At 51.8% G+C, this 19731-nt stretch overlaps 1 protein-coding gene across 1 annotated transcript; it reads right to left on the reverse strand.

Annotated features, from left to right (window-relative positions):
• Positions 1 to 5087: 5087 nt before the first annotated feature.
• On the reverse strand, positions 5088 to 19690 carry LOC144945825 (ras-related protein Rab-8A-like). The gene is made up of 8 exons (XM_078874373.1): positions 19511 to 19690; positions 14475 to 14535; positions 12620 to 12680; positions 11514 to 11591; positions 11050 to 11139; positions 9941 to 10006; positions 9063 to 9113; positions 5088 to 8282 (listed from the first exon to the last, which is right to left on the reverse strand). The coding sequence occupies exons 1-8, from the start codon at positions 19632 to 19634 to the stop codon at positions 8190 to 8192; spliced, it is 624 nt and encodes a 207-aa protein (XP_078730499.1). The 5' UTR covers positions 19635 to 19690; the 3' UTR covers positions 5088 to 8189.
• Positions 19691 to 19731: the final 41 nt, after the last annotated feature.

A 19731-nucleotide genomic window follows, 5' to 3' on the forward strand; every position in this document is an offset into this window, starting at 1 on the left:
ACCGTGGCGTTGCAGCGGTTTCTAACATTAACTTAAAATGTTATCTTCATTAGGCGATATTACGTTGAAAGAATCATACTTAAAAAAACACACAAGACAATCTTGACTTAAAGCTTTCGTGACGGCAGGAATTCATATTATTTGGGTGTTTCGGTAAAAGTCACGTAGGAAGGTTGAAAGAAAATAACAAAAAAATAACAAAAAATGACGTCGTTTCGATCGCAACACAAGCGATCGTCATCAGGAGGAGAAAAGAGAAAAGCTGCTGAGGCAGACTGTTTTTAAGGTTTCAAATGGGTGTAGCCCAAGGGTCATAAACGAAGTGGGCGGGGCTAGTAATGTTAATGTGAAAGATTAGCATGTTAATGTGAGAGATTAGCATGTTAATGTGAGAGATTTGAATGTTAATGTGAGAGATTAGCATGTTAATGTGAGAGATTAGCATGTTAATTGTAGGATCGCAGAGCCTCTGCCGCGTTGAGATTTAAACTGGTTAATAACGTCCTTCCAATGATTGCTCAGTTTGTACCCATCTTCTCGGTTGAAATTGTCTGTGGTTATAAATATGGATGGCTTCATGAACGAATCTCTGTTGATAGCCAGTGGGTTTGCAAAGTACCTTCTTCTTGGAGAAATCTAGTTTGTGAGCCTACCGGATTAAAACAATGATCAGCCACGGCCGAGGTATTGGTCCTACCGTTTTCAGATCTACCTTATGTTCACGAACACGGTCCGAGACATGTCGCTTAGTTTCCCCAATTTAACTACTGCCGCAGACACAGCTTAGTTTGTAGACGCCGGGGAATTGCATGTCAGGGATCTTGTCCTTCACAGATGGGATCAGATCACGAATTTTATGTACTGGTAAATCGAACCTGGATCTTGTGTTTGCTCATGATTTTGGAAATCTTTTTGGTGACCCCTGCCATACATAGCAGAGACACATAGCTTGACAGAGACCCACAGACTCACACAGAGACCCATAGGCTCACAAAGAGACCCACAGACTCACACCGAGACCCATAGGCTCACAAAGAGACCCACAGACTCACACAGAGACCCACAGACTCACACAGAGACCCATAGACTCACACAGAGACACATAGCCTGACAGAGACCCACAGACTCACACAGAGACCCATAGGCTCACAAAGAGACCCACAGACTCACACAGAGACCCATAGACTCACACAGAGACACATAGACTCACACAGAGACACATAGCCTGACAGAGACCCAGACTCACACAGAGACCCCATAGAGCTGCCTCGAGTTTCCCACCGTCTGCTCTTAGGTTTCCCCTCCCCCTTGACTCGTGTAAACTACTCGAACTTGTCTCTCCGACCACGTCGACAACACTCACCTGCCATGTCTATGGAATGACAGTAGAGTCTACCTATGGTGAGTGCACTAGTGGTCACGTGAGGTAATGACAGGGGAGTCCGCTGAGTACGAAAGGGACTGGTGGCTACGGGAATGATCGGGAAGGCAGCGTGGTCAGGTGACGGAAGAGGACGGTGAAGTCGACCGGTGGATTGAGCATCCAGAGTCGGCGAGAATGATCGAGAAGGGGGGCGTGGCCTCGGTCGGTATAAAAGGGGGAGATGTTAGAGAGACTTGGGGCTGTTGCATTGGGGGTCTCCGCCTGTTCAAGTTAACGTGTCTTCAATAAATAAACCGTCTCAAGAAAAGTGTCATGTCTTTACATCTGCAACACTCACCTGCCATGTTTTCTTCCCAACCTCCAAGTTTCTTAACTTATCCTCCCCCATCCTGCACGCGCGCCCCACCCAGCGCAACTGATTTTGCCGAATCCATATCTACAACTCACCTGCCCCATGTCCTCCTCCAGAACGTGTTGCTTTGCACGTCTTGACACGACATTCCTCGCATCTCCCAGTTGTAATTATCAGATGCCCTCTCCTGCACAATTGACACACGTCGAGCTGAACACCCGAGCTTTAGTTGATATGCTTTGGCATTTTTCATCCCCAGAAGCTTCAATACACAGACCTCCTCCGCCTTGGAATTGCCCAGAATGCTTTGCATATCCGTGGCCACGTCACAGTTGCTGCCAGACACTGCCACAAACCACCATCAGGACTCAAAACTTGCGATGCTCCGTCATTATTTTACGACGGTCTAATCGGACACGCACTGGGTAACCTTAAAGCAGTGTTTTTTTTACATTTACTGCTGCTTTCAAGCTATCAATTCCGGTTCAGTGATTCTACCCTTGCTCTATTACTATAGTACTATACCGCCTTCCACTTTTATGAACGACGGGGTGTTTAAGGTTAGCGATATGTCGTATCATCTGGCCATATAGCAAATGAAAAAATATAATTACTTTACTATGCAAGTTAAAAATGTGTTTTGATATTTGTAGTTTTTATTTTATTTAGGGCCCCTTTATCACATATGCTACAGGCCTCGCACTAGCTTCACCCGGCACTGCACGGGATCTGTCCTCCCATCGTCGTGCCCCGCACCTCGCGTGGCCCCGCGTGTTTAACACTCGACAGACGAACAGAATCTCTAAATGCATTGAGTTTTTTGGGGGTTTCTTATGAACAGCATCGTGGAGCGAATCGTCGCGAATTAACGGCGCAACTGAACAGCCCTCGCTCGCAGCGTCAAGTACCATGGCTGGGTGTGGTATCACGATGCGGCTCGCCTCTTGTTCGCGTAGGTCAAGGTATTTGCAGAGGCCCTGCAGGTCAGTATTTTCAGAGGCCCTCTATCAATATCATGGAACCTTTTTGCCAGTATCAAAAGTATTACAAATAATGTTTAACCCTTTCTGGCAATAAAACAGGTCTTAAGATGTTCAAACACAAAATAGATACTCTTTGCAAGGAATGAAGTCTGCATTAACCACACGTACTTGTAGTGCACATGCCAACAAACATGCTGCGATGAAAACGTATGCATGTTTAACACTGGTGAGACTTAAAAGAAAAAGCACATGTTAACAGCATGTTTGCATGTTCACCACATGTACGTGTGGTGAATGCAGACTTTATTTAATCTTTGCAAAGGGTATCTATTTAGTGTTTGAACACCTTACCACCTGTTTTAGTGCCAGAAAGGGTAAAACTAATTTTTATATTTCATGCCCTGTACCAACATTAACCGGGAGACAGGGAACGAGGATAAGGGGCATAACCCCCGCAGATTTGACGGCAGCCGGATTCGGAGGGGTGGAGAGCAAAAAAAATTTGTTTTGGCCGCCTCTTTTGTTTTTATTTTCTTGACGTCAGCTGCGTTTCAGTTCTACTCCTCTCTCCTTATCATCCCTTCCTCCTTTAAAAAACTAAATCACCATTTCCCCTTTCGGTGGGACCCTGCATGGTTTGGGGGCAGCGAGGCCGTTCCCAATCTTTCCACCCCCCTTGCTTTTCATCACCGGTTCGGCTCACGTTGACGGTGCCTTGTACTTGTGCGTCACGACGCGATGTATCGGACCCGCACATCGCCTCGATATGAATGATTTTTTTAAAAAGATTCACAACCGGAAACCATGCATCCGGCGCCCAAGTCGGTTCCTACCCGGGGGGGGCGAGTTCTGTACCGTATTGTAACATTAAGCGAAATGCACGAGCTGAAGACTTGTGCGACCGATGTGTGCTGTTGAGGGGTGGGTGGCCCGCACCACGCCCGGCCGCCTTTGTCTCCCCAGCGACGATGTCTACACATCGCAACACGTACTCATTTCAGGCTCAGTTGACCTAGGGGGAGGTCCAGGACCGTCTCGGATATAATCGTCACCGGTGGCGGCCGTGAGCGGGAATCGAACCTCGGGTCGCCGGGTTCGTAGCGCAGAGCGCTAACCGCTACACTACCGCTCCCCCCATACCACCGACACCGCCAGCAACAACAAGACGACGGAGACCAACGCTGTGACACGTGCGTGCATTTGTCAGGCGCGCACGGCGTGAGCGTGACAGCCACGCGTGGAACGAATCAAATTTATATTTTTTGTTACATACTCTTACGTTGTTGCGGCCTTTATTTAATGACGAAAATCCCACCTTTGCTTGCATTGGGCCAAAATTTCACATTTAAATTCTCGTTGCTAAATTACCGAAGTACGTAGGATGTCCTCCTGCCGCTGGGTATATTAAAAAAAACACGAAAATTCAAGCGTCGCTCATATCGATTGCAGACTCGTCAATGCTGCTGGGATCCTGGCGGGCTTACGGATTTATAAACGAGCCAACGCGCCGGGGTTGAGGAAGGGGATCGGCAACCTGCAGCTCTTAAGGACCGCTGCGTTATTTGTAAAGGACCCACCCCCGTCTCGTATTCACCACAGCGCATTGCGGGCCTCTTGAAATATTGGGTTTATTACAGGAATTCGAAAAGAGAAAAGGCGCTTCTGGTTATTTTGGTTGCAGACTCCTCCCGCGCTAGACCAATTCTAATATTGAGTGAACATCATCCATAACCGTCAACCCATACGGGTTACCCGTATCCTTGTACAGGGAACTTTAGCAAACAAAAAAGTTTATTTTTGTTTGTGTTTCTCTCTTGTGATGGGACTTTGTGGGATGAACGTTGAGATTTATAAGGGCACGGGGTGACCAATAAGGTCTGAGTTGGTCTGTAATAAGGTAGGGCACTGACAAGTGGTTGACAGGTATGAGAATCACAGCAGCACGATCCACCACTGCATCCGAGTCAAAAAGCGACAAGAGCCGTTTCCTGCTCCATTGAACACTTGGGCATCGGCGCTCACCTCCAATGGAAATTCCACATTACTATGGCAAGGTTGAGTCTCTTCAGAGGACAACCAATGTGGGTACCGGAGGTCGGGATGACGATGAATGGGCGAGTCCCCCCACCGCCAACGAGGGTTTGAACTCATGACCTTTCCGATTGCGAGCCGCTCACTCAACCACTGAGCCACCCCGGCCACATCCTGGATTTTGGTTGTGAATGTTAATACAGGGCCTTTGCGAAAACTGACCTCGCGAACAGGAGATAAGCCGCATAGCTATACCACGCCCGGCCATTCCCCATCAACATTCCCAACGATTGTGTGCGTTATATATTAAACAGATGGGCAACTGCAATGATAAAGGTCCATGTCATGAGCACGATTTTAATTCACTAACAGTTTAAACTACGAAGGTAAATTGCACTTAAATTTTGTCTTTGGGAGGGTTTAATTATTATTTTTACGTCGCCAATACACGAGCGATGGTGGTGCTTCACGGTTTGGTCCTGGCAGGCCGCCCTGGTAAATACTGCGGTGTTTTTCATCTGTAAAATACTAGGTGCCGTCTGCTTCACTCACAGTGGATGTTAAATATCCCCTCGAGTTACATCACATTAGAAGCAGCGTAGGCCTTTGCGTACCAGCGTCAGGGGGGCAAAATTTGCCTAATTATAAAAATACAGCGCAAATTTACTTAATGGGGAAAAATACAGCAAAATGTTGCCCCCTACAGGAAGAAAGTTGGCAGGACCCTCCTGAAAGAGTCTGAGACTCGGTGAGGCTTTCCCAGGGTAAACAAGCGTAACAATAATAAAATTCGTATTTGCATGTCATTCATGTGAATCAGACTATTCACGTTCCCATAACACAGTACAGCAAACCTACACCCAAGTAAACAACACAGGGTTATGGGGGGAGGGGAGACAGCATTTCATTATCCTAACGACGTATGCGCTGCCAACATTTAAAACCACGGTTTCCTAAACTCTGGTCCTCGCGACCCACCACCACGCTCTTGTTTCTTCCGCGTTCACCAATTCACTCCCCCCCCAACCCATTCAAGTAGGATCAGGCCATGTAGCCATCTGGCCAAATGTGTCGTTAAGGCCCCTACACGACTGGACATGGTCAAAACTGGATTAAATGGTCATGTGTACAACAATATTTAGCAAAGTGAGAATTGTTCTTAAAATTAACCGGTGAGCGAGAGAAACGATAACAACCGGTGTGTCCTGAAGCGCTTGTGCACCACGTATCAATTCAATGTTTGGCTGTGTCAGATGGCAGAGGGATCTTATCAGCACAAATGACCCGGTCATTACGTGGCCTAAACCAAATAAATCAACTGTGAATCGTAACATTGGCTACGAAAGCCTCCGTGTTCAGTGAAGTTCGTTGTCACAACGACTTCAGCGAACGATGTCGCCGTGTCCGTAATGACGAACTGAACCCAGCTTTGTGCTGGGACGCCGTAATGTCTCCTTCGACAATCTCTCCCGCCATCGCGACGGGAGAGGGAGAGACGTTGATGGCGAGGACTCGCGAGAACGAGTCTCGTTGGCTCTAGCGGCCCGGAACGGAGCGCGCTGTAAACGCGAATCGGAATGCTCAAAATTAAATCGGTTGGAGCAAGGATTAAATCTCCCACTCGATATTTTCGGGATTGCCGTGAGGCTGCCTCGGAGCACGGACTATCGGCATAAGGCACTACGACTAGAGTACAACGTACGCATATCCATCATCATCATCATCCTAAATTGGAATAGTGATATATTCCATATTCTCGTCATCGTACAAAAAGGTGTTATAAGCAGCGCGAGCACAAAATAAGGCGAGATGGATGGATGTGGCGCGCAAAAATAATTCCCAGAACAGCATTCTGCTCATAACCCTCGTAAAAGCATTTGCGTTAAAGATTTCAGCACAGAGATCTGCAGCGCCAGGCGGTGCGGGAAGCGGACGGATCTTGTTCTTGTGACACCGCCGATAAGAAGCAAATTGCAAGCTCAGTATCTCCACACAGCAGCAGGGTTCCCTTGCACGAGTATGTTACAAAACCGGGACCGGACGAAGTGGCCATCGTCGCGCCCTGCTGGTGGACTGACGCCCGCTTGCAGCGCAGGTGCCGGAGCAGAGCTGCCGCTGGGGTGCCCCTTTCAGAATGTGCCGAGACGACAACATGCTATGCAAGTCGCTTATCACGTTGTTAAAGCGCTCCGATATGCAACGGCGTCAAGCAGGGCAGCACGTGCTGCGCGTCTCTGCAAGAGGCCCAAATCCACGAAGGGCAGCGTCTCCTGGTTCGATGTGCGGATGCACTTCCCATATCGGACTCTCCATATATAAAAATGTCATCTTTTTTTCTTCACTACACAGCCCATTAGTCTTACACATCCCACGGCCTTCCTTCTGGGAGGGATATATTCTCAGCAGTACTGCTTAAACAGAGCCAAAACTCTGGGCCGGTTTTGACATCCAGTGTCTCATCAGCAGTCAGACCGGTGCACTGCCGGATATTTATAGGCAAGGGCCCTCTTTCTGTTAGATATGGGTCCGAATTCATAATGCAAAAAGTTATTGTTGGGGTCGTTATGGAGAACACACGTAGCTAACAGAACGATGCTCGTGGCTGTTTGGGCGATGCGCGTGCACAGCCGAGCCGATCGTTTACTCTGCCAAATCGCCTCCCCTACTCCCGAGCGGCAGCGACGGTGGCGGCAACGTGGTCGGATTCGGGGAACGTGCAACGAACGTTTTGGGAATAAAGGAGAGTGACGCACCACGATGCGGGGCGATGCGGCCATGCCGCGGCGCATCGGGACAGGAGACGCGATCGCTCGCCCGTGCATTCCCGGGGCCGTTTTCGAGCGTTCGGGAGCATGAGATCGGCGGTTGCCAAGCGGTTACGACAGTGCCAGCGAGGCGAGAGTAAACTGTTAAGCGCAAGCGGCACAGAGTGCTCTGCTAGTGTCGGCTCGACGCGCGCGGCTCAGCTTCAGTTTCATCAGAACGACGGTCGCGCCCAAAGACGCGCCCATGGAATCGCGAGTGGTAAGTAACTGGCGGCCGTTTGGTGCGTTAAGAACGAGCTGCTATTAAATATAAACACGAATTTTGTCCGAATAACAAATTCGCGGTCGCGTGATAGCCGATGATGGCCCGTGCGTAAATTAGAAAAGTCCCGTTTGGTTAAAAATCGCATTGCTAGCGAACAGCGTAAAAAAAAAATCCCGCGAGAATCTACGTCACTGCTTTTTCTCTTTTCCCGTACAAAAAAACGGGAGGGGCCGAGGGTTAGAAAGAGTCTGCAAAACGTCGAGGCCTCATTCCTTTCGCCACGTGAAAAGTACGCTCTCCACAGCTTGCGGGCCCCCCCCACCCCCAGCGTCCGAAGCGGGGGCGGCGATGGTGGAGGTCGCGGGGTCGGCGCCGTCGTCGCCGCGCGCCGTCTCAACGTCGCCGGCGCCTAGAGCAGGGCGCAGCGGAAGAAGCTGCTCTTCTTCGAGTGCGACGCGTTCGTGATCTGCACCGAGTTGTTTTCCGCCGCAGTGTTCCCCTCCTGCGGAAACAGAACGACAACAAGGAGAAGCAGAATCCGTCAGCGGCGTCAGTGAAGCCCGGGCGGCAGTGCGGTGGTGGTTACCACTCGTGCCTCGCAGCGCGAGAAGGTCCGTTGTGTCTGTAAGGGCGCGCGTGTGAGAGTGTGTCTTTGTTCTGCACAGTGCGCGAATGTGCGTATGGGAGCATAAGTGTAGCGGTAAGCTCTACACTTATGCGATGAACCCGGTGACCCGAGTTTGATTCCCGCTCACGGCCAACACCGGTCACAATTCTATTAATCGATTTTGGGCCTCCCCTACGTCGACTCGGCCTCAACTCAGTAATTATTGCCACTTGCTAGACAAAGCAGGCCGGGTGTGGTGCCAGCTACCCACTCCCACGTGTGCCGTACCGGCCTTCATAGGTGCTCGCTGACAGCACTGGCTCCAAAAATCTGTTCCGGCTGTACAGAGGATCTTTGTCTTCTTTGAGTGTGCGAGTGAGTGGAGTTTGTATGTTAGCCCCCTGTTCTGCATGGGTTTCCCCCAGGTTCTTCGGTTCCCTCTCATAGCTAAATACACACCCACAATGTAACCGGTATTGGTACAAAACATCCCAATGCTGACATATCACCTGCAAATTACGCAAATGCAGCAACAACATTGTATCCTACTGGGAACATTTGCCAGGACCCTCCTGAACAACAGACTCTGCCGAGGCTTCTCTGGGTAAACACGTGTAATGATAACATGCAATAACTATAACAATCATGTAAAGTAGTAGACTAAACAACACTCACCATCTTTTTGTCCATTTTCGCTTTGATTTCTCTGGCCAGTGTAAAAAACGCCTTATGGGACAGCAAAACAAGGGGATGCGGACGAGAATTAAGTAAGAGAGAGATAAACATTCCTGCAGCGTACATTCAATTACCACTCCCGAGTGACATTTATAAATCCAATTTGAAATACAACATATATAATTATACACATTCGTAACCGTGGCAGTAACACGACCACATTTCTAAGTCCCGGGTTGGTGGTTTGAACAGTGATTCGGTCACACGTTCGGCTATTCCGAGATGGTCTAGAAAAGGCTGGGAGCGTTGTACATGCAATGTGGTGGTCACGTGACACTAACACAGGGCACACGGATGGGAGTCGAGCCGCCCTGCCGTTGGTGAGCAGCACGCCATCGCGTGCTGCTATTTCGAAACAAACTTTAACTTGAAAGTGACCACTCATGGCTCAGTGGTAGCCGCTTGTTGCAGAGGTTCGAATCTGGCAGACCACCCTATTAAGTAGAAAATATTATGCGCGTGGTATTTCAAAACGAGTAGGCCACTGTGTGCCCGCGTTACGGTTAAAACTAGCCAAATTCAAAAACTTCACACCTCCTGGTGGACTAATGCCCTCTCGTAAGCCAGGTGCCTCGTCACCTTGTGTCTCGCACAGAAACGACAGCTGCCACTGGGGGGTGCCCCCTTTCGTAGTGTGTTGAGATGAAATGCAATATGAGATGTAAAGGAAGCGGGATGCAGCTCCATGGATCACACAAACTCAATTTCGTTACGTCGCCCAACTGAATGCCACAGAGACTGCGCCTGCCCCGGCACAGAGCACGCACGGCACGGCACGCGCATCGAGGTGTCTTGGCGCGTTCTGCCGTTCTGCGTACCTCCTCCACGTTGATGCTGGCCTTGGCGCTCGTTTCCATGAACTGGATGTTGTAGTCCTCCGCCAACTGCGGAGCAAAAATGTCGAGAGCGCGTGGAGCCTCCCGTTTCAACAATACCGCGACGGCCGAATTCCAACGGCCAAGCTCGCGAAGAACGTGAAGAAGATACGGGCACAGGTATCGGTCGCGGGGACATCGCAACGGAGGAACCGCATTAGAGCGCGCGGACCTAGGGCAGTAATTGAAGGCGGCCCGGGAGCAAAGTGATGCGAATAAGGAGGCGGCAGTGAGCAGGGTGTTGGTGGAGTGCCGACGAAAAAGTAACGGAATGGGCCTAACCAAAAGGGCGAGTGATCGGAGCGCGGATCCGAAGCTCTGACAGAGACCAAGGGAGACGGAACAAAAAACAAAAATTTCGGAGGATTTCTAGGCGGCCAAACGAGATCCCACCGGGTTCGGGGCACGGGTGATTTGTCACCTGTGAATAGTTGTTTAGCCAACACCAGTCACATGGTGCGGGGTTTCAAGCTGCGAGAGGAAATTGGAGAAGCCAGAGGAAACCCATGCAGAACAGGGAGGGAATATACCAACTCCACACAGGAAGGCACCAGAGCTGGGAATTGAACCCAGGCATTTCTTGCTACGAGGCACAGGTGTTTCCACTGCGCTGCCACCACTCTGCTGCCCCCATAATAGCGTTGCTGAACAGGGCGATTTGATTATCACCCCTGCACAAATCAAATAACATTTCACCAGCGTTGGACAACCTTCGGCCCGTGACTTCATTTCAAGCGGCTCATAGCCACACGAGGGAGGAAACCGGAGAGTCCGGGAGGAAACCCACGCAGACCAGGGGGAGAGAGAGAGAACACACAGACGCCACAGAGAGAGAGGCACCCGAGTTGGGAATTACAGTCGCTTCCCTTGAGCTGTGGGCAGGGGAGAGGAAGAGACAGGGGAAGGGGGTTCATGTCGAGGAGACACACGCTCACGTAGCGTGGGGGGTGGGGGGTGGTGACGGGGGACCGTGGCGTGGCTGCATCGAGAACCGGGCCGGCACGTTACGGGCCCAGCGGCCTGGCGGCCCTGGGGACGCCACCGTCGCGTACCTTCTCGCCGCGGTCCTTGGTCACCTGCCGCCGATCGTTCATGTCACACTTGTTGCCCAGAACCATCTTCTGGACGTCCGCCGAGGCATGCTGGGAGAGAGAGCGAGAGAGAGCGTGCGAGTGAAAGTGAGGGAGAGAATGTGAGTGAGCGAGAGAGAGCGAGAACGAGAGACAGAAGAAGTGCAGTGAGACAGATTTTTTTTCAAACATGCCAGAAATTCCGGCGCTCGCCAAGTGAACGCGGCCGGCTCTAGCAGCAGCAGAAGCACCAGCAGAAGCAGCAACAGCAGCAGTAGTAGTAACAGCAGCATTAGTGCTAACAACAGCAGTAGTAAAAGCAGCAGTAGCAGCAATAGTCGTAGCAGCAGCAATCATAGCAGCAGTAGTAGCAGCAGTAGTAGCAGCAGTAGTAGCAGCAGTAGTAGCAGCCGCAGTAATAACAGCAGCAGGAATTAGAAGCGAACCTCCTCGATGTTTCTGATCCAGTTCTTGATGTTCTCGAACGACTTCTCGCTGGTGATGTCGTACACCAGCATGATCCCCTGTCGGGACGACACGGCGCACGTGCAGGCACAGCCGGGGCGCCAAACACACGGCGGCGACGCACACGAGGAAGAACAATCAGGCACGTGCATGGATTCCATGACGCTCGCTCTCCAGCGCATGTGCGTCCTTGGAAGAATTTTAAAAGCGATAACGACGACGGTTGCGCTCTCACACCAGGCTCGCTGGAAGCGGCACACCGCCCCCCTGCCCCCCGTAGGCTGCGATGAAACCACGGGGCTCGTGTTGCGGCTCCGCCCCGGAGAGAGTGCGCTTCAGCCAGCAGGGCCAGGCTGCCGAGGCGGGGTCTTTTAGTGCCGGTTTGTGCGTCTCCGGGGGTTTGGGCAATGCTCTGATCAACTTGGCCGGTTTTCGGTAAGTTACAGACGAACGGACGGGGGCCGGTGCTTTGACTCTAATCGACCGGAGCTGGGAAAGCGTTGGGACCCCGGCGATGCGCAGACCAGCCGTCGTAACGAAAACCATCAGGCGGCTGCTGCTACACGGCCCAGCGGTGGGGGGGAGGCACTTGGGGCAGAGGTTCGTGGTTCCACACCAGCAGGCCGCCCTGGTTATTACTGCGGTGCGTATTTTACCCTAACGACACGAACGCGCTGTCTGCTTCACGGTGAACAATAACGATCCTGTGGCATCATTCTATAAACGAGGAGGAGGCCATCGTGTGCTGGCGATGCGGTACCGGTACAAATATAAAATATCGAAAAATTACCGTGTGAATTGCTCAATTGCCATTACACACAGCCGCAATCATTGCCCCCATACTGTGAAACGACACAGCAGCACCTTCCTGCGTGATCATCGCCCCACGCTGAGAACAATAGCACCGATATAAAGTGCTCTCAATTATTATTACGAATTAACCAGGAGATTAAATTAAAACACATTGAGACGTGAAACGTCGTCTCCATTGCAAAGGCAACCTGGGTGCTTAAGGCATGAAACAAGTAAGTAAACACACACGCGCTCACACACACACGCATACACACGTACACACGCACACACACACCATTGCTCCCCTGTAGTACGCCGTCGTGATGGTACGAAACCTCTCCTGGCCCGCGGTGTCCCTGCAAGAGATTGACCACAGTTACAAAGATCCCTCGTATAGCCTGAACAGACTGTCAGAGCAAGTGCTGTTAAGCAAGCGCCTATGAAGGCCGGCAAGGCGCACGAGGGGGTGGGTGGCCAGCACCACACCCGGAGTAGTTACACTCACCGACACACAGACACACGGTCACACACACTCATAGACACACAAATAAAAAGATCCCCCATATAGGCTGAACAGACTGTTGCGCCAAGTGATGTAACGACCACCTATAAAGGCCAGAAGGGCACATAAGAGGTAGGTGTGTAGGTGTGGCAAAAGCCACACCCAGCTGCCTTTGTTTCCCCAGTGCTCATGTTTACACAACAGACCAGGTACTCACCTCTAGAGTGAGTCTAAGAGCGAGGTGAGCAAGGTAAAGGTGTAGCCCCGCAGTTGGCTCCTCACGCCACTGCTGGCGGAAGGGCCTACAACACTGGAGCAGTGGTACTTGGCCTACTCTTCCACGTTTACCAGGTGTGCTGGAAGAGGCGTACCCACACTTTACCCCATCACACAGGAATTACTGGATGACTGCACCCGCCACCCATTTACACTGCTTAACTGTTCACCTGTAAAAAAATAGCTCTATAGCTCATCGGATTCCTCCAACACATAAAAATAAATACACGTATTCTGATTCTGCTGGGCGGACAGAGGAGGTGTGGCAGGAGTTAAGAAACTCGCCCCCAATATTTCAACTGCCGCGTTGCCGGGAGATGGAATAGAAACGGCGGCCTCTGGATCGCAAGTCCAGTGTGCTGCTGACCGCTTACTCCACCGTGGCATCTCCAATCGGATTTAAAGAAATGCAATCTGGTAACTGCCATGCCTAGCAGTGAGGTACCATTGTAGATTGTTTACTTTGTCTTATTTACTCCGCAGAATGTACGGCCAGAGGGCACCCATGTGACGACCCTTTGGCCCCGAGTGCCAGGAGAATTGATGACATTTGCACACAGTGACTCACACACTATGCCCAGTGAAGATATCTTCTCTGTTTGCTGGAGGAAGACAACAGTCGCTCTGTCTACTTCTGCCAGGAGGAGTTAACCAGTTGCGAGCGATGTTGCACAGTCACTGGGCCAGACAATACTTGGCACTGTGTGTATTTATATTATTATTGTGCAGTGTGATTCATAACAATTGTGATTCATTACGTTTGTGGGGAGCGTTGGAGCAGTGGCTCCCGCGCCACGCTATGATCCCCGGCGACCCGAGTTCTATTCCCGCTCACAGCCTCAACACCGGTGACGAATATCTGAACCGGTCACGGCCTCCCCTAGGTTGACTCAGCCTTGAAATGCATCGGCCATCTTCAGGAAACTGCAGGAAGTCAGAATGACAGTGTCACCTGATCCGGCTTCTTCACTAGCTGCCCATGGATTAATTGGGCAGTGACGTGGCCCAGCGGCAGCGCCTTGTGCGACTGGTTACAGAGGTTCACGGTTCAAGTCCAGAAGGCAGCCCTGGTTAATATTGCGGACGCGTCGTCTATAAAACGCTACGGCCAAAATTTTCCCAATATGGAAATTCAGCCACAAAACACTCAATTGGGAAATGCACAGCAATATCGCCCCGACTGTTAAACGACCGCAGACCGTGTCTGCGAAACGCTGCGGCACCTTCCTTGGCGACGATCGCCCTGCGCTACGAGGACGGCAGCGCGCGTACCAAACGGTGCCAATGACGTGATTTGACGGCACTGAATGACAGCAGAAGCAGCAGCAGTAACAAGTGGGTAAGCAGACGAAGATGAGCGCAGGATCGTTACCATATCTGCAGCTTGATCTTTTTTCCGTCGAGGTCTATTGTGCGGATTTTGAAATCAATTCCTGGTGGACACAAAACAGAGCGCGCGCGCCTCGTTAGACAGCGGACAACGATCGTGTGGTGGGTAGCGCGGCGCCCTCCTGTACGCGCCGCCGCCGCGTCTCGGAGCGCGCTGCACGTGCACGATCGGCGACTTACCGCCGTATCCCATCTCACTCGCATTCAAAAGGGGGCAACAACCCCCCGCGGCAGCTGTTCCTGTGTGGCCCAAGGTGACTCCGCGCCTTGGATGCAAGCAGGAATTAGTCGGCCAGTTGGGGGCGATGATCGGTGATGTGTGTGTGATCCCCATTCAGTAATTAGCGGTCAATTTCCACAATTTAGACCCTGACGACACGGGCCCTTTAACGTCCACCGTGATGCAGACAGCCCGTCTTAGTATTATTCCTGTAACGGTTGTTAAACACCGCAGGAATAACCAGGGCGGCCGCTGGGTTTGAACCGCGAACCTCTGCGCCAAGCGGAGAACGCGTTCCCCCGCTGCGTCGCCGCCGTGCTGGGCACGGGGAAGCTGGGAGCACGGCAGACAGAGGAGCGATGGGACGCAGCCTGATGCGACCAGTCAAGTGGTCAGAGTACAAACCGCCAAGTGAGTCAGTGGGGGAACCCCACAATGCACACTCAGCACACACACACACACGGACATTCCCACTGACACACAACAAATGTAGCTTTTACGTGACTTTTGGGGCAAGTCTTGTTTGCGAGCACGTATGAAGGCCGGCACACTAGACGAGGGGGTGGGTAGCCAGCACCACACCCGGCCGCCTTTGTCTCCCCAGTGGTGATGTTTTCACATCGCACCATGTACTCAGTTGAGGCTGAATCGACCTACGGGAGGCACAGGACCGGTTCACATAATTGTCACCGGTGTTGGCCGTGAGCGGGAACCGAACTCGAGTCGTTGGGTTCGTCGTGTAGTGCGCTAACCGCTGCACTTATGCTCCCCCTGGTGACGCGCACACACACACATGCGCACACACACACACACGTGCACACACAAAGACCAAAATCCCCCCTTATAGCCTTAACAGACTGTTGGGGCAACCGCTATATGCGAGCACCTAATTCAGACCGTGATGAGGGTACCGAGGCCAACGTCGCTGGAATTACGCACTCCCAGAGGGCCGTGTGGTTGACCAAATGCGCAATAGCGACTTTTTTTTGTTACGACTGATACGTGAAGCCGGTGAATTGTCTCGCTTATTTAATTCGACGACCACGACCATGAATTCAGCTCGAGCGCAGGTGCTGGGTGAATGATTGACGTGGCGGGGTTGCGATCGGTGGACCGAGCATGGCTGGGGATAAATGCCAGATAATAGCCGGTTCAACCTTCGGATGGAACGCGTTGTCATGTCGCTCTCCCCTGCGCGTAGCTCACCGCTGAGTGACCTCACCAGCGGAGGATGCGAGGGTGGGCTCCTCGATACTGGACCTTGGACTCGCAGAGACACGCGCACACTAGCCCTGCCACCATTTGGGCGGGACGTGAAGGCGGCGCAGCGGTGACACCTCGTGCCCCGCAGCAAGAAGGGCCTGGGTTCGACTCCCATCTCGGACGCCTCTCAGCGTGGAGTTTGTATCTTCCCCTGTTCTGCGTGGGTTTCCTCAGTGTTGCCCGGTTTTCTCCCATAGATAAAACAAATAGATATACATGCATTGTAGCCGACATTGGCCAAACTACATCCCAATGCTGAGAAATCGCCTGCAAATTTCTCAATTGGGATCACATACAGCAGCAACATCGTCCCCCTACTGCAAAAACTTGGCAGGACCCTCCTGAACACGAGTCTTGAGATTCTGTGAGGCTTTCCTGGGTAAACGAGTGAAAGTATAACATGAAACCATCTTCCAGACTAAAATATACAACTCTTGTACAACATCTGCTATTGTGACAGCCAGAGTGCATTATATACGAACAGCAGTGGCATTTTTTTTGTGTTGGACTGTGTGCAATGTTCATTACACAAACGTACATACTGTATACGTTGCACATTTGAATCATTTGCATACGTGTCATTCCGTGTTTGCTGTGTGAGTGCGCGTGTGTGCGAGTTGTATTTGTATGCGCGCGAGCGTGCATGAGTATGTGTACGTCTCTAGGTCGACTCAGCCTCAAATTAGTACTTGGTGAGGTGTGTAAACATCGCCACTAGGGAGACAAAGGCGGTCGGGCGTGATACTGGCCACCAACCCCCTCATATACCATGCCGGCGTTCATAGGTGCTCGCTCACAGCACTTGCCCCAACAGACTGTTGAGGCTATATAGAGGATCTTTGTCGTTGTCATTGCGTACTTGCGGGGTATGTGTCACTTGTTTTGATTTGGCCATGTTTGTTTGTTGTAAAACGGAGTTAGACTGATGGCCTTAATCTAAGTTGTTGTTTGACTTGCATCCCACTGGGATTTTTGCAGTGTTGGTGTACGGTGCTTTTTCTTGGATTTTCTGCTTGCACATAGTCACATAGTCACTTCAAGATGTTTTCTTGTTCATGTTTTAGTTTTTTGTTTGTTGCGGTTGCACCCGATTCAAGAGCCGAATGGCTCACAGGGCTATACCTAATAAATGAAACTGAAAACTTGATGCCCAGGACACGCTTGCAAATGAGATGTTTCATCTCAAGTGATGACCTTGGCGATGTGTGTATATATATAGGACTCCGAACAACAACCTTTCAGACGAAACGATAATCTTCCTGACCTGACCAAGAGCTCTAATCAAACTGTTCAACGGAGCAAAGCAAAACTTTCCGGTCACTTGCCACGGGCAAAGTGTTGAGAGGGCTCTGTGTGTACGCACAATAAATCGCAATCAAGAAAAAGACGCTCCAAAGTAATTTGCCATCATTACTGAAGAAAGCGCCATGGGTCAGAAGTGACCGGCACTGCTGTGACCCCGCACAGGGGGGGGGGGGGCGGGGGCGTGTACGGGGTCACATCAAAGACAAAGATCCCCCATACAGCCTGTAACAGACTGTTGGGGTAAGTGCTGTTAGCCGGCACCTATGAAGGCTACAACGGTACACGAGGGGGTGGGTGGTCAGCACCACGCGCGACCACCTTTGTCTCCCTAGTGGCGATTTTTTTACACACCGCACCAGGTACTCATTGAAGGCCGAGTCGACCTAGGGGAGGCCCATTACCGGCTCAGACAATCGTCACCGGTGTTGGCCGTGAGCGGGAATCGAACTCGGGTCGCCGGGTTGGTAGCGCAGCGTAGCGCTAACCGCTACACCACCGCTCCCCAGGGTGGTTCACAGGAGCGTTGCGACGGCTGCTTTCCCATTGCCTCGGCAAAAGGTCCTTGAGCCGGGCTAATGTCGGGCGAATAACAAAAATAACAAATCCGTCTCCCCACGTACAACATCCCATCGGGTGCCACGGACTTAATAAGAGCACACAATTTCTGCAGCGGTGGTTCCACGCAGCCAGCCGAACTCTGGACCGATTTCCAAAGTTAAGTGTCTCACTTGGCATTCAGCGCTACACTGAACCCATGCTGGTGGAACTGCCAAACGTTTATAGGCAAAGGAGCGCCCTCCCTGCTAAATATGATGGGTCCCAGTGCATTCGTCATGCTGTATAATACTTAACACGACGTCATCATTAGCGTTGTCGTGAAGACTAAACGTGGTTAAGGTGAGCTGTTTAACGTGGTTCGCCTGGGCCCTGAAATACGGAATTCATTAAAGGCCACCCCCGCCCACACTTAAGTATATCTTAGAACGTTAGTATGCCGGGACAAAGTCCAGCCAGGGTTCAACACGTACCTCGACCCCAGAGACAAAGATTCCCCGTATAGCCTTACCAGACTGTAGCGGCAAGTGCTGTTAGCGAGCACCTATTAAGGCCGGCACGGCACACGAGGGGGTGGGTGGCCAGCACCACGCCCGGTCGCCTTTGTCTCCCCAGTGGCGATGTTTATACATCTCACCCGGTACTCATTTGAGGCTGAGTCAACCTAGGGGAGGCCCAGGACCGGTTCAAATATTCGTCACTGGTGTTGGCCGTGAGCGGGAATCGAACTCGGGTCGCCGGGTTCGTAGCGCAGCACTAACCGCTACCGACCCCCACTCCACACACACACGTAACAGAACTTCCATCCGCACAAAAACCCCCACAAACGTATTATCTCTCATCACCAGCCGCCACTCACCGCCGGTGACGGCATTGATAGCTCCAGATTGAAGGCGACCAGGCCGGAGGTGCGTCCACCCTCAGTTTCACTTCCTCTCCCCACTCTCACCCACCCACACATCCACCACAGACACCAACAACCAGGCCAGGCCTCATCATCACGCGCCACCCCACCACGCGATTTACTCTGAACATTACCAGGCCGGGGCAGCGTTCATCCACCGCTTTAGGACCCCCCCCCCCTCCACCCTCACTCACACTCAGACCCACAAATTAACTTGCGTCCATTGACAACCACGGTGCCCCCCCCCCCAATCTCTCGCCACCAGCTAAACAACTATGGCGGAGACGGTTTAATTCACTTACTTTGAACGTTACCAGGCCGGGACCAAGTTCGTCCAAAGTTTTGCTTAACCTCTGACTCACTCACCAACACTGCACATCCATTGGTCTCTCTCTCTCTCTCCCACACAAGCGCCTCTCGCCATCGGCCAGCCAACGGCAGTTTAAATCCACTTACTTTGAACATTACCAGGCCGGGACAAAGTTCATTCAAAGTTTCACTGAACCTCACAAAACTCGCCCACCAATAACTACAACGCCCATTTGGTCTCACACACCACAACCATCACTCGCCATGGGCCAACCAACAGCAGTTTAAACCCACTTACTTTGAACAATCCCAGGCCGGGGCCGAGTTCATCCAAACTTTAATCCACCCGCCCTGCCCCACCACCACCACCGCCACCGCCGCCATACAGCGATCGTAACCCCGAACAACCGTGGACCGAGATGCAACCTCCACGCGATTCCCTGGCCGACCGGCCGCGACCCACCGATGGTGGAGATGAACGTGGAGTTGAAGGCGTCCTCGGAGAACCTGAAGAGCACGCAGGTCTTGCCCACGCCGCTGTCCCCGATGAGGAGCAGCTTGAAGAGGCAATCGTAGCTCTTGGCCATGTTGCCTTCTCTATCGCCCGCCCACCAACAGCGCAAGCCTCCACTTCCGGGTGGCGCGTGACGTCACGGCCCGCGGGGCGTGGTCACTCGAGGGGCG

Source organism: Lampetra fluviatilis, chromosome 39 (genome assembly GCF_964198595.1).
Source record: "Lampetra fluviatilis chromosome 39, kcLamFluv1.1, whole genome shotgun sequence".
In the NCBI taxonomy this organism is placed as follows: Eukaryota; Metazoa; Chordata; class Hyperoartia; order Petromyzontiformes; family Petromyzontidae; genus Lampetra; species Lampetra fluviatilis.

Coding starts and splice junctions, on each gene's coding strand:
- LOC144945825 (XM_078874373.1), bottom strand. CDS start 19,634: ATGGCCAAGAGCTACGATTGCCTCTTCAAGCTGCTCCTCATCGGGGAC. Junction 14,536..19,510: donor CACGTTCATCTCCACCATCG/GTGGGTCGCGGC, acceptor TGTGTCCACCAG/GAATTGATTTCAAAATCCGC. Junction 11,592..12,619: donor CGTACTACAGGGGAGCAATG/GTGTGTGTGTGC, acceptor TCGTCCCGACAG/GGGATCATGCTGGTGTACGA.